Source organism: Xenopus laevis, chromosome 4L (assembly GCF_017654675.1).
Source record: "Xenopus laevis strain J_2021 chromosome 4L, Xenopus_laevis_v10.1, whole genome shotgun sequence".
Taxonomy (NCBI): domain Eukaryota; kingdom Metazoa; phylum Chordata; class Amphibia; order Anura; family Pipidae; genus Xenopus; species Xenopus laevis.
Window position 1 is genome coordinate 17,778,663 of NC_054377.1, and position 13,154 is coordinate 17,791,816.

Here is a 13,154-nt window from a genome sequence, read left to right on the forward strand (position 1 = left end):
TGCCATGTAGTAAATATCTTTATTAACTACTAATCAGCCTTATATTGTGACATTTCAATTCTATGTGTACTGTATATTGTGAGTGGGCCCCTAAGCTCAGTAAGTGACAGCAGCACAGAGCATGTGCAGTGAATCAGCAGAAAAGAAGATGGGGAGAACAGAACCCCAAAACATAATGTACAACATTTCTACCCTACTTCTTTAGTTATGCTTTAATTTCCCTTTAAGCTGCAAGTTACCGTTTCCCCAAGAGACTTGCTTATCTTAAATAGATACAATTGTATCTTTGCTTATCTTAAATTGTTACAAATGCATCTAAGTGCAGCTGCCAAGTATTCTGGGCTCTCTGCCAAAAGCCTCTTATTTAATTACATTTCAGAAATATTGTATCTTTTTCTGGCTGTTCAGTGCAGGAGATCAAAGATAAACGCGGGACATTTCAGTAACGAGCTGTCAAAATCTGGACTGTCCCAAGAAAAACGGGACAGTTGGGAGGTATGACTAAAGATGGCTATACACAGGGAGATCCGCTTGTTTGGCAATGTCGGGCTGATCCAATTGTAGGCTCTAGGGCAAGAGTGCCCATACTTTACTAATGTGAGATCTACTTTAAGAGGCAGATTTATCAAGGGTCGAATATCAAAGTACAAAAAACTTCGAAATTCGACCATCGAATTAAAAAACTCCGAATTCGAATATCGAATTCAACGTTTTTTCAGCAAATTTGGCAATCCTGCGATTGAATTGAACGTTTCGAATGATTTCAGCGATCGATTGAAGGATTTTTATTTGATGTGTAAAGACTTGGAAAATGGTTGTAGAAGGTCCCCATAGGCTAACATAGCACTTCTGCAGGTTTAATGAATGAAACAGGAGGGTGATTTAGACAAGCTGTTTGTTGACAGTGTCTTGAGAGCTACTGATCACCAGCTAAATGTCTACTTGTAGATCCCGATCTATCTTTTGGGCACCCCTGCTCTAGGGCCCAACGATTGGATCAGAATGGAGGCGATTCGGGCGGTTGGATTGCGGAACCACATCAACGAACAGATGTGGCCACGATCCAATTGGATTTTTTACCCTGCCCAATCGACATCTGGTCAACTTTCGGCTAGATATCAATCGTGGATGCCTGTCGGATGGCCCCACACGCAGGCCAATAAGCTGCCGACACGGTCTGTCAGCAGCTTTTATCGGCCCGTGTATGGGGACCTTTAAGGGCATACTAACAGTGCTTTTTATACTTACTAAAACAAAATCTTTGCCCCCCATGACTTACCAGTTTATATCTCCAACATGCCTTCTTCCATTGCTGCTAATCCTAAAATGTTGGGTTTGGAACTGAACTGCTGGAGATGCTGTTTACATTGTTGTTCCTTCCAGTCTAGTTTAGTAAACCCAATGTCACAGCTTTAGCAGCAATGGGAGAAGGAGGTTCCTTGTCCTTAAGAAAAAGGAGCGTTGACAGTGCTAAGATGCTAGTGATTGGTGGTGGCAAGACATGGCTTTGTGGGAAAGGATAAGAAGCATAGGGTTTGGAATGGTTGGATCAAGTCAAGACATCTGCCAGATTGAAGTTGCACAGTCAGGCAAGTTGATCTTGACACTGGTAACAAACAAGGAAATGAGGGAGTTGATTTCATTTTATATGGTAGGACTTTTAAAGTGATTTTGACATTTAAATGGTTGCAAAGTGGCAGCATTACTTAAATTGTCAAAGTTTGAAAGCTACGAGCACACTTGCTATAATGGTTTGCCAGGTGTTCTTGTATCATTGCTGTCAGGTCTCCCTCCCTTCCAGCAACTAGAGGGGTTAGATCTGCATAAAAATAGCCTTGTCTCACCATGAGATGTTCAGTTAACTGTAAGAATGCCTTGAATTACTAGCAGAGATTATCTTGAGCTTGTACAGTTAGGGTGTGCCATAATGAAGTTCATGCCCGTTTGGTTCTTCAAGCTGAACATATTGTTTATTGAAGGGGAACTTCAGAGCTGACCAAGAGATGAAACTGTAGTTTCTGCACTGCCATTCCATTCCCTTATTATATATGAAAAGAGAAACATACAGAATATTATTTAGTATTTTAGCAGACTACACAGATACAACAATGAGCTGGATACAAAACTGGGGGAAACATACAGGTATATCAGGATCTACCTGTTGATTGGTTGCTATGGGTTACTAGACCTGGACCCAAGTTTAACATTGCTATAACATTATCCCTACACGTGTAGTTATGCAGTAGATATGTCCCACACTTGCAGTTCATTTTGGAAGCCTGCTGCTTTGAAGCCTTTTCTAATATTAATTTATTATGTATTGAAATGGTAAAATATTAAATGGTAAAGTACAAATGCAACAAGCACAAAATAGGCCCCCCTAATATCATGTAAAGTCTCGGATGACCAGTAATGCAGTGAAATGAAACATATATTAAAAAAACCCAGATTAAAGGTTTTTGCCAGATTTTTGAGAACTTTTTTTAAAATTGGGCAACTCAGAAGGGAGGAAAAACAATTTGGAATAGTGAACACTACTGTCTTAAATATCCATCAAAATCCCAGTTTTGGAGCAGATATTCCTAGATCTAGGAGCAGTTTGGGTTCCCATGTTTCTAATGTAATTATTAATAGCAGTGGCTTGTCCTTGTTAATGTCTACTTGTCACTGCTAGAACAAAAATAATGAAGACGCGATGCCAATGCGATAAGTGCAATTATCCACTGAGGAAGGGAGCGCGAGGCTCCTGAAACGTTTGGTTATATTCCATACATTAAAGCCTTGGAGGTACTTTAAGTACACCACCCGCATTGTCATCGCGTCTTCATTATTTTTGTTCTACTATTGAATGCATCCTGTTGAGTCACCTGATCAGGAGACATGCAGAGCCTGCAGCACACAAGTTATACAAGTATCGTGAGTGTTTTGGCACTATTTATTTACTACTTGTCACTGCTAGTTGTCAGTTCTTCTTATGACGGGAATTTCTTTCATTATTTAAATGATATGTTCTCATTAGCATATGTAGAGCCAGAGAAGAAGACCCACATAAAAAGAATTTTGAGAGAGGAGATTGACTCCTCGATGAATCCAAAGCAGAAGGAATTCTGGGAAGGAAACCCAATCCTCAAATTTCCATTTTCATGGAATACTCTACAGGTTGGTTAAAGACATCTGGGGGTGTGATTAAAAACTTGGTAGCACTAAGGAATGCTGGCTTTGTTCCTCTTAATAATATATTTATAGAGTTTAACCTTAACTACTAGGTTTCATTGTTTGTAATGGTAAGAATGTACTCAATGCACTTTAATCTCACCGTAAGTGGTATGAAGAAGCTGGGATGAGAAGAAATTAACAGTCTTATCATAATTAGCTTCCTCTGTTTCTCTGCTATTGATGGTCTCACAGATTTCATCTCTGAGGCTCAACATCCCCTTCAAATATAAGTGGTGCCCAGTGCATTTGCTTAGGTAGTTGTTCTGAAACAAAAAAAAGCAAATATTGTTGAACGATAGATATTTTGTGGTCATCATGATATTTTCTTTAAAAATCCCCTTGGGTGTAGTCATGGTAGAAGTGTAGACACATGCAGATGTAGACACATGCTCTCGGGCCTAGCCTTAGGATATAAAGTGGAAATCTGGAGCAATGAACAAAGTTAATAAGGTACAGGTATTGGATCTATTATCTGGAATGCTTGGCACCTCCAGCAAAGGGGTATTTTCATAATGTAGCACACCATGCCTTAAAGGAGAACTAAAACCTAACTAAAGAAGTAGGTGCAGAAAAATTGTGCATTATGTTTTGAGCTTCTGTACCAGCCCAAGGCAACCACGACCCTTTAGCAGTAAAGATCTGTGTCTCCAAATTTGCCACCAGTAGGTCCCCATCTTCTTTTCTGCTGATTCATTAAACATATCTGACCAAAACACCATAAGAACGACTTATATGAAAAACCTTAGGGCTCCAGGTCCTAGAGGAATAGCCATTATATTTCATGAGAACATTTTCAACCTTATTTATCCCACTTGACATTTGACAGAACCATTTAAAGTAATTATGATGGGTCACCAAATCCCTGTCCTGATCTACTGGAGGCCACGAAATAGACTCAGGGTCATACTTAAAGTTGTGTAACCACTACAACCCAATATCGATAATCAACTCTAAATATTTTATCTATTTAAGCCACTCATTAATGTCAATATCTCACAAGGGCCCCTGACAGTAAGGCTTAATCCCTTAAAGGAGAAGGAAAGGTTAAAACTAAGTAAGCCTTATCAGAAAGGTCCATCTACATATACCAGTAAACCCCCAAAGTAGTGCTGTTCTGAGTCCCCTGTCAAAAGAAACACTGCATTTCTTTCCTTCTATTGTATACTCATGGGCTTCTGTATCAGACTTCCTGCCTTCAGCTTAAACCTCATTGCCCTGGGCAAGAGCATGCTCAGTTTGCTCCTCTTCCCCCCCCCCTTCTCTGCTGTAATCTGAGCCCAGAGCAGGGAGAGACTCAGGCAGGAAGTGATGTCACACCACATTAATACTGCAGCTGCTATCCTAAACAAACAGAGAGTTTCTATAGCTTTTTACTCAGGTATGGTAAAACATTCTACAGAATAAATATAGCATTCTAGCTTGCACTATTGCAGCTAATCTATTGGCAATGAAATGCCTCTGTAGCTTTCCTTCTCCTTTAACTATCATTACCCCTGGCACTTCTAACTACTGTCCAAACAGCAAGTAAACCCTATTTTACACAATATTACATTTTATATTCAAGTTAAAGTTAAATAACCCCCCCAAAAAAGAGCAGAAATTAGTAATCGATTGATAAATATTTTGGTCACTTAGTAGAACACACACATTACCTTCTTTGGAGATCTGTATAGAGTCATTTCTTTGGCATTCTTCTCTGAAGGAGCAAGAGTCACATTGAAGAACTTGATTGCTGCATTTACAGAAGTTCTGACTACTGATAATGTCTGAATGGACCTATAAACCAAGAGAAGAAAGCAATTTATCAAGTGAAAAAGAAATGTTTTGACAGATTTTGAAATATCAGGTTATTATTAGAAAAATACAATATCAGGGGACCCTGAACAAGTGTAGGACCAGGTGCAATGTACAAAAAATGGGCCCAATCTGCTACTTTAGAAAATTGTTACATTGGGGGGTTATTTAATAAATTTATCTCAACCTTTTATAAAACCAAGCTCGACCAAAGTCCCATCCACTATTTTAACTTATCAATAAAATAACTAGAAAAAATTGGTGCGGGAACAGCCTCGAATCGTACGAATTATTCAGATTTGAGGCCCGAATCACTTGATTTTTTTTGGGTTATCGCCCAAAAAACCCCAAATTTTTCAGATTATTGGACGATATATCGCAGCTCACGATATCTTCAAATTGTAAAAGGGACATCTGCTATTGACTTATACATGACCGCAGGTTTGAGATGGCAGATTTTCTAATTATGACTGTTAGCAGCTTCGGGGTATAATAAATCTCGAAAAATCCAAGTATTTTTATCCATGAAAAATTCTAGTTTCCCCCCCCCCGAAAAAACCTCGACCAGAAAAAAATTGAGGTTTAGTAAAAAAAAAACCCTAGTTGTACAAAGATTTTCAGCAGCATTATATTCGCAAAGGTGCGGGGGAGGCACATGTAGGCTTTTTGAGCAAGCACTAAGGGGCAGACCTGTTATTGGGAAACCTGTTATGCAGAAATCTCTGAATTACAGAAAGTTCATCTCCCATAGACTCCATTTTACTCAAATAATCCAAATTTTTAAAAATGATTTCCTTTTTCTCTGTAATAATAAAACATTGTGCTTGATCCAAACTAAGATATAATTAATCCTTATTGGAAGCAAACCCAGCCTAATGGGTTTATTTAATAGTTAAATGATTTTCTAGAACACTTAGGGGCAGGTTTATCAAGGGTTGAACTGAAAATTCTAATTTTTAAATTGTTGATGGGAGTTTTTAGAAACTCCCATAAACTTGAAATTCAACCCTTAATAGTCTAGCAAATTATATTTAACATAGTTTTAACAAGGAATAAAATAGGCCCTTGCTTTAGATATCTAATTACACCTCAAAGGTGGGTTCAGGTTTCAGTGGGCCCTCCTGCTCACCCAACTATTTACCTAATATGCCAATGTCATGGCCATTTCCCATTCCTATATGTGAGAAAAGAGGTGAAATGGAAGAAAGAACGATAGATGATAGTATAAAATAAGTGATTAAGAGAATAAATAAAGTTAGTAAGGAGAGAAGGAAAAATTTACTGTAGAGCGGGTCTGTAGTTTAAGGTTTTCTGGTGGGTCCCTGGCACCCCAGTCCAACAATGTCCTAGTGTTCTTGCAGAGCAAAACAAGCACACAATATTTTTTTAGAAGCCGGTTACCTGGTTTATTTCCCCTGCACAAGAATCCGCAGCGTGGTGTGTACAACGCTGGCAACACAATCCACTGGGGAATAAGTCTTTGCGTGAACAGTAGATCTCTCCTTTCTAAAAGCCAAAAATAAAACTGTGCTAATTAATATTGTTGTATCCACTATAACTACTGAGAATTTTTCTTGTAAAGTTTTCTTGTAAAGTAAGAAGCCAGAATGCAAAAGAAGGAGCTACTGGGTAGAGGTTCATATTAGTAGGGTTACTCTAATCACTCAAGGTGGCCGAAGATCTGGACCAAAACATGGCTTAATACGAAAATGGTGGAAAGAAATGCACTTTCAAATTAGAAAAAGAAATATAACAAATATTTGCCTCTATGGGCCTCTATTTCAGTTAAATTTTACCAAACATTCACAGTGCAGGCAGCAGTCCACGTCCGCAACAAAGATGGAGCCACTGGTAAATTCGAGACCTTTTAAAGAACATCCTAAAAAGAAAGATAAGAAGAAAATAGAATTATTTGACATTATTGTATCTGGGAAGCACCCAACTACAGGTATCGGACCTGCTACCCAAAATGCTTGGAACCTAGGGTTTTCCAGATAAGAAAATTAATTTGGATCTCCAGACAATAAATCTACTAAAAAAATTGTAAACATTAAACCCAACAGGATTGTTTTGTCTTCAGTAAGAATTAATGATATCTTAGTTGGGATCAAATACAAGGTACAGTTTTATTTTACAGAGAAAAGGGACATTTTTAAATTGAAATTTTAAAAATGTGAATTATTTAATTAAAATCAAGTCTATGGGAGATGGTTTTAATTTGAAGCTTGTTGGATAAAGGGTTTCCAGATAATGGATCTCATACCTGTAGAACATATGTGATTTTACTGTTAAACAACAATTAGGGCTATGGAACCATTATTTTTCAAAATCTGAAAATATCTCATTATATTCTGAAAGCTACTCCGACCACTTATTTATCAATACATTTTCCCAAGAAGTTCCTGTGCGGTAAAAAAATGTGAAAACATTTGAATTGCACAAAGTTTTTTTTCAGATTTTTGCCCAAAAACCACAAACACTTCGGATAATTGCAGGAAACCCATCGCAGATCAGGATATGAACAAAAGTTCATCCTATTTGGGGGCAATCTTCCTTACACATTACGCCAAGGGTCATCATCTAGCTTGTTTGGATGAAAAAATTATTAAACAATGGGCAATTAGCACTTGCCACCACATTTAAAGGGATACTGTCATGGGAAAAAAAATTTTTTTCAAAATGCATCAGTTAATAGTGCTACTCCAGCAGAATTCTGCACTGAAATCCATTTCTCAAAAGAGCAAACAGATTTTTTTATATTCAATTTTGAAATCTGACATGGGGCTAGACATTTTGTCAATTTCCCAGCTGCCCCATGTCATGTGACTTGTGCTCTGATAAACTTCAATCACTCTTTACTGCTGTACTGCAAGTTGGAGTGATATCACCCCCTCCCTTTACCCCCCCAGCAGCCAAACAAAAGAACAATGGGAAGGTAACCAGATAACAGCTCCCTAACACAAGATAACAGCTGCCTGGTAGATCTAAGAACAACACTCAATAGTAAAAACCCATGTCTCACTAAGACACATTCAGTTACATTGAGAAGGAAAAACAGCAGCCTGCCAGAAAGTATTTCTCTCCTAAAGTGCAGGCACAAGTCACATGACCAGGGGCAACTGGGAAATTGACAATATGTCTAGCCCCATGTCAGATTTCAAAATTGAATATAAAAAAATCTGTTTGCTCTTTTGAGAAATGGATTTCAGTGCAGAATTATGCTGGAGTAGCACTATTAACTGATGTGTTTTGAAAAAAAATTTTTTTTCCCATGACAGTATCCCTTTAACATACAAACATACACAATTCTTTTATATCTGTGCAAGAGCCAAATATTGAGCAACTAACACGATTGTTATAGCTGCATTTTTTTAAAGGGGTTGTTCACCTTTAAATGAACCATTAGTATGATGTAGAGAGGGATATTCTGAGACAATTTGCAGTTGGTTTTCATTTTTTATCATTTGTGATTTTTTAATTTATTTAGCTTTTTATTCAGCAGCCCAAATTACACAAGCAACCATGCATTCATTTGAATAAGAGGATGGAATATGAATAGGAGAGGACCTGAATGGAAAGATTAGTAATAAAAATTAGCAATAACAGAGCATTTGTTTTTGAAAGCACCAAGTCTAGAAACTGAAAGAGGTCCAAGCCAATGGAACCCAAGTAAGTTGGCCTTGCTCTGTTGGGCTTAACAGATATAATAAACACTAGATGATTGCCCTTATGTAGCAGCTTTGGTTCATGAACAAAATATTCAAAATAATATTTAATGATGACCTTTTCTTGCTCTAATTAAGACTTAGAACAATGCCTTTAGGATTAAATATGTTGTTTTACATATGGTGTTCATTTTTCTTACCAATTACTTGTCCAATCTCCAGTTCATCACGCTGTAAACCTCTGTGGTTCAGCTGCATAAGAGAAAGCTCGGAATCTCTCGGAATGATGTGTGCGGAGGTTGGGAAGTGAGCAGCATGTTGGGCAGGAGCCAGAGTGGGGCCTAGAGTATTTTCAGCTAACAAAGGCAACTGAGTGGCATCTGCATGGATAGGTAATACTTCAGAGGTAGCAGAAGAGAGGGGTGTGTTTGGGTGGGTAAATGAAGAATGTGAGGACTGTGTATGGTTGAAAGAAGAAACAAAATCATGTGCTGGTGACTTAAAAGAACTGGAATTTTCAGTAGGAGAATGAGGGGCAGTGCTGTCAGAAGTTAGTCTTGATGGACCAGAAGACATTTGAGGCATGACTGTTGAGGTATAAAGAAGTGCTGGAGGCAAAGATTTATAAGCCATGCCTAAAGAGGAGGTAGGTGTAGATACTTTTGGTGCATGGAGACCCAGAATAGATTTATGTAAATATTCTTCAGGCTGAGGAGATGAATCCAAGGATATAATTTCTTTTGGTGATTTTGTGTGCAGCATTATAATATCTCTGTATGACTCTGATGCTGAAACAGGCTTTATGTTTGTGTTAGTGGTTTCTGCTGTTGGTGAAGGGTAAACAGTATTTGTAGATAAATTATCCTCATTATAGTCAAAAGGAGTTGAGTCTGAAAGTGTCTTTCCATGGAGAGCAGAAGGTAAACCAGTTGAAGTTGTTCCTGAAATCTCTGTATTCCGCCTGGATACTAATCTCTGGAATAATGGAGGATATGTCGGTTGGGATAGCACTGCATCATTCAGTAGCTTCAACACTATGTTTGGATTATGGGATCCAGTTGACTGATGTAGCTCTGCGGGTATTATTTGCAGTTGATTGGAGTGAAAAATATCTGGGACTTCTGTAGAAGTAGAGTAACAAGAAGGATTGTAGTACACACAAAGCTTAATGAAGTATTGCCAATAGAGATGTCGCGGACTGTTCGCCCGCGAACTAATTCGCGCGAACATCGGCCGTTCGCGTCCGCCGAATGTTCGTGAATGTCGCGCGACGTTCGCCAATTTGGGTTCGCCATAGCTGGCGCTTATTTTTGACCTCTCATCCCAGACCAGCAGATACATGGCAGCCAATCAGGAAGCTCTCCCTCCTGGACCACCCCCACACCCCCTGGACCACTCCCCTTCCATATATAAACTGAAGCCCTGCAGCGTTTTTTCATTCTGCCTGTGTGTGCTTGGAAGAGCTAGTGTAGGGAGAGAGCTGTTAGTGATTTGAGGGACAGTTGATAGTAACTTTGCTGGCTAGTAATCGACTTGATACTGCTCTGTATTGTAGGGACAGAACTCTGCAGGGATTTGAGGGACATTTTAGGTTAGGTAGCTTTGCTGGCTAGTAATCTACCTTCTACTGCAGTGCTCTGTGTGTAGCTGCTGTGGGCAGCTGTCCTGCTGCTGATCTCTCATCTGCTGACTGCTGCCTGTAACCCAATAGTCCTTGTAAGGACTGCTTTTATTTTCTTTTTTGTTTTTTTACTTTGCTACTATAAGAGCCCAGTGCTATTAGTCTAGCTGTGTTGGGGAGTGGGACTGGTGTGCTGCTCCTAGTAGTTCAGCACCAACCAGAGTAATTTTTTTTTTTTAATATATATATATTTTTTTTTATTTTACTTATCTCACTGTTCTTTAACGTGTCCAGTGCTGTTTGCTGTTCTTCATAGTAGTGCACCAATAGTAGTGCACTTGCAGGCATTGTTTGCCCAGTGTGTTCTTCAAACAACTGCCAGCTAGCTGTGTGAGCTTGTTCACATTCTGTCTAAATATCAATAATAATACCGTCTCCAGAAACACCACCTGAGTGACGTTTTTCAAGCAGCAATAATATATTCCGTATCCACTGCTGTAGTGTATACGTTGACCTTGCAGGCATTGTTTCAATTTGTTTGCCCAGTGTGTTCTTCATTTTCAAACAACTGCCAGCTAGCTGTGTGAGCTTGTTCACATTCTGTCTAAATATCAATAATAATACCGTCTCCAGAAACACCACCTGAGTGACGTTTTTCAAGCAGCAATAATATATTCCGTATCCACTACTGTATACGTTGCCCTTGCAGGCATTGTTTGCCCAGTCTTTAACCAAGTGCCACCTAGCTGTGTGAGCTTTTTCACATTCCGTGTCCAGAAACATCACCTGAGTGACGTAGTGTGATTTCTGCCCTTTACAGCACAAAACGCAGCACGGTGTCAACAATGTATTTTTCAGAAACATTTTTGCCCTTGATCCCCCTCTGGCATGCCACTGTCCAGGTCGTTGCACCCTTTAAACAACTTTAAAATCATTTTTCTGGCCAGAAATGTCTTTTCTAGCTTTTAAAATTCGCCTTCCCATTGAAGTCTATGGGGTTCGCGACGTTCGCGAACCGTTCGCATTTTTGACGCAAGTTCGCGAATATGTTCGCGAACATTTTTTCCGACGTTCGCTACATCCCTAATTGCCAAACCCTCTCCCATCCAGTTTGTGGAATTCATATGGACATACCATTTAGACAGTCCTGTGTCTTCTGCTCACATGGAGTACAGGAATTGTCCCTTTGCTCACACTGAACATTTCCACCCTAAAAAAAAAGTTCCCCAAAGTTAACTCAGTTACTCTGAAAAGGACATGTTAATCTTGGGAAAATCCAGAAGTAAAAGGCTGTAGAAGTAGAAGACACACAAAGCAACAGGGTAGAAAGGTCAAAGCTGTAGTTAAAACACTGAGTGGTCTAAAAGCTGACCATACCATGATAAGACTATACTTACAGAACAGTGACACACAATGCATGGGTCAGCTTTTAATATGTAGGATCCTCCATTCTCTAATAGATGGCCTTCAAAGAGACACTCTAAAAAAGAGGAAGCAGGTTATGGTATTAAAAGCTCCCTTTTCATATACAGAGAAGGACATGTTTGTCTTTAGGACAGAAGATGTAGTTAGCGAATAGGGGACATTGCTTCTAAAATGGAATGAAAGGATTAAGAGAATGGAAATAGAAAATGTGCCAGGACGCATACCTTCACAGGAGGAGCAGCATTCCCCAGGGAAGACATAAGGATGTGAGCAGGAAGCAGAACACAAGATCGCCTCACATTGCACCTCTCCAAGCTGAGTGACAAATACAACAGGACAATAATAAAACTGCTCACATCTTGAAGACAAAAATTCACCAACCCTAGGTCATGTGCAGTATCAGTCACACCTAGTCATTTCTTAGAGGGCAACTCTGTCTGACTCTGTAAAGGTGACACACATAGGGCTAGATTCCAAAAAAAACATATCTCCTAACTCAAGTCCAAATTTCCTGAGATAAACTATGAGATGGCCAATAATGAGACAGTAAAAGCACTTATGTTCCACTCTATTGACATATATTAGTAAAAAGACAATTTTTTTTGATTGCTCAAGAAAGTCTTCCTATATATTCACTTTCCAGTTGTCAGGAGCGCTCAGTTGAAGAGGGCTCCTCTTTGGATCCAAGATGGCGGCGTCCATGGCTGCAAAGTCACGTATACGAGACACATCATGTCGGGGCTTCGAGTGAAAATTATAAAAACGTCAGAGACCCGGCTTCATATCCCAAATATAATGTAGGTCTTGCTTCTGTGAGTTCCTGGGTGCTCTATATTTTGCTATTTGATTGATTCCTGGTTTCTGACCCTTCTGCTTTATTCCTGATTATGCTGATTGCTGCCTGCCTCTGACTATTTGCCTGGATTATGACTTTGTACCTCTTAACCTCTTGTGTACAGCTACATGGACTGTTATTGCCTGTCTGCATTGCTGCTTCCTCCTTGGTCCTGACTTCAATATCTAAATGCATTTTGTATGTACTGTATATATGTACAAGGGGTGCTCCAAATGACCATTAGTGAGGACCATATCAGATATATCAACTCTCTTGTATTTGGGGGGAGACTCCCTGATTTAAGCCCCATTTGAGAAGGCTGTTTTAAATGTGAAATGCTAATGGCACTTCTACAAAAATGGTGTGCTAGATTAAAGTATCTTACCTGACAAGTGCACTGAGTGCAAGGATCACTCTCGAGGTAGAAGGTCTGTCCATTTAGCACTTTTCTGCCATCATATGTGCAATCTATAAAGATACAATTGCCTCACTCAGAAATAGACTTTCAATACTCATGCATGCTACTGGCTGCCAAATTGGTTATCCTTGACTGAATAAGTAAATCAAGGCTCAGACAGATATTTTTTGGGAGGCTGGA

General features: G+C 39.2%; 1 protein-coding gene across 1 annotated transcript in view; it reads right to left on the bottom strand.

The window, feature by feature from the left end:
• Positions 1-935: 935 nt before the first annotated feature.
• Positions 936-13,154, bottom strand: part of vwce.L (von Willebrand factor C and EGF domains L homeolog) — a 51,780-nt gene continuing 39,561 nt past the window's right edge. Inside the window, exons 22-31 of the mRNA XM_041589940.1 lie at positions 12,942-13,024; positions 11,946-12,036; positions 11,694-11,776; positions 11,431-11,506; positions 8,876-9,796; positions 6,807-6,889; positions 6,412-6,516; positions 4,869-4,992; positions 3,317-3,479; positions 936-2,038 (exon numbers count right to left, since the gene is read on the bottom strand). Of these exons, the coding sequence (XP_041445874.1) occupies positions 3,412-3,479; positions 4,869-4,992; positions 6,412-6,516; positions 6,807-6,889; positions 8,876-9,796; positions 11,431-11,506; positions 11,694-11,776; positions 11,946-12,036; positions 12,942-13,024 (1,634 nt within the window). The 3' untranslated portion in view covers positions 936-2,038; positions 3,317-3,411. The remainder of the gene's footprint in view (positions 2,039-3,316; positions 3,480-4,868; positions 4,993-6,411; positions 6,517-6,806; positions 6,890-8,875; positions 9,797-11,430; positions 11,507-11,693; positions 11,777-11,945; positions 12,037-12,941; positions 13,025-13,154) is intronic.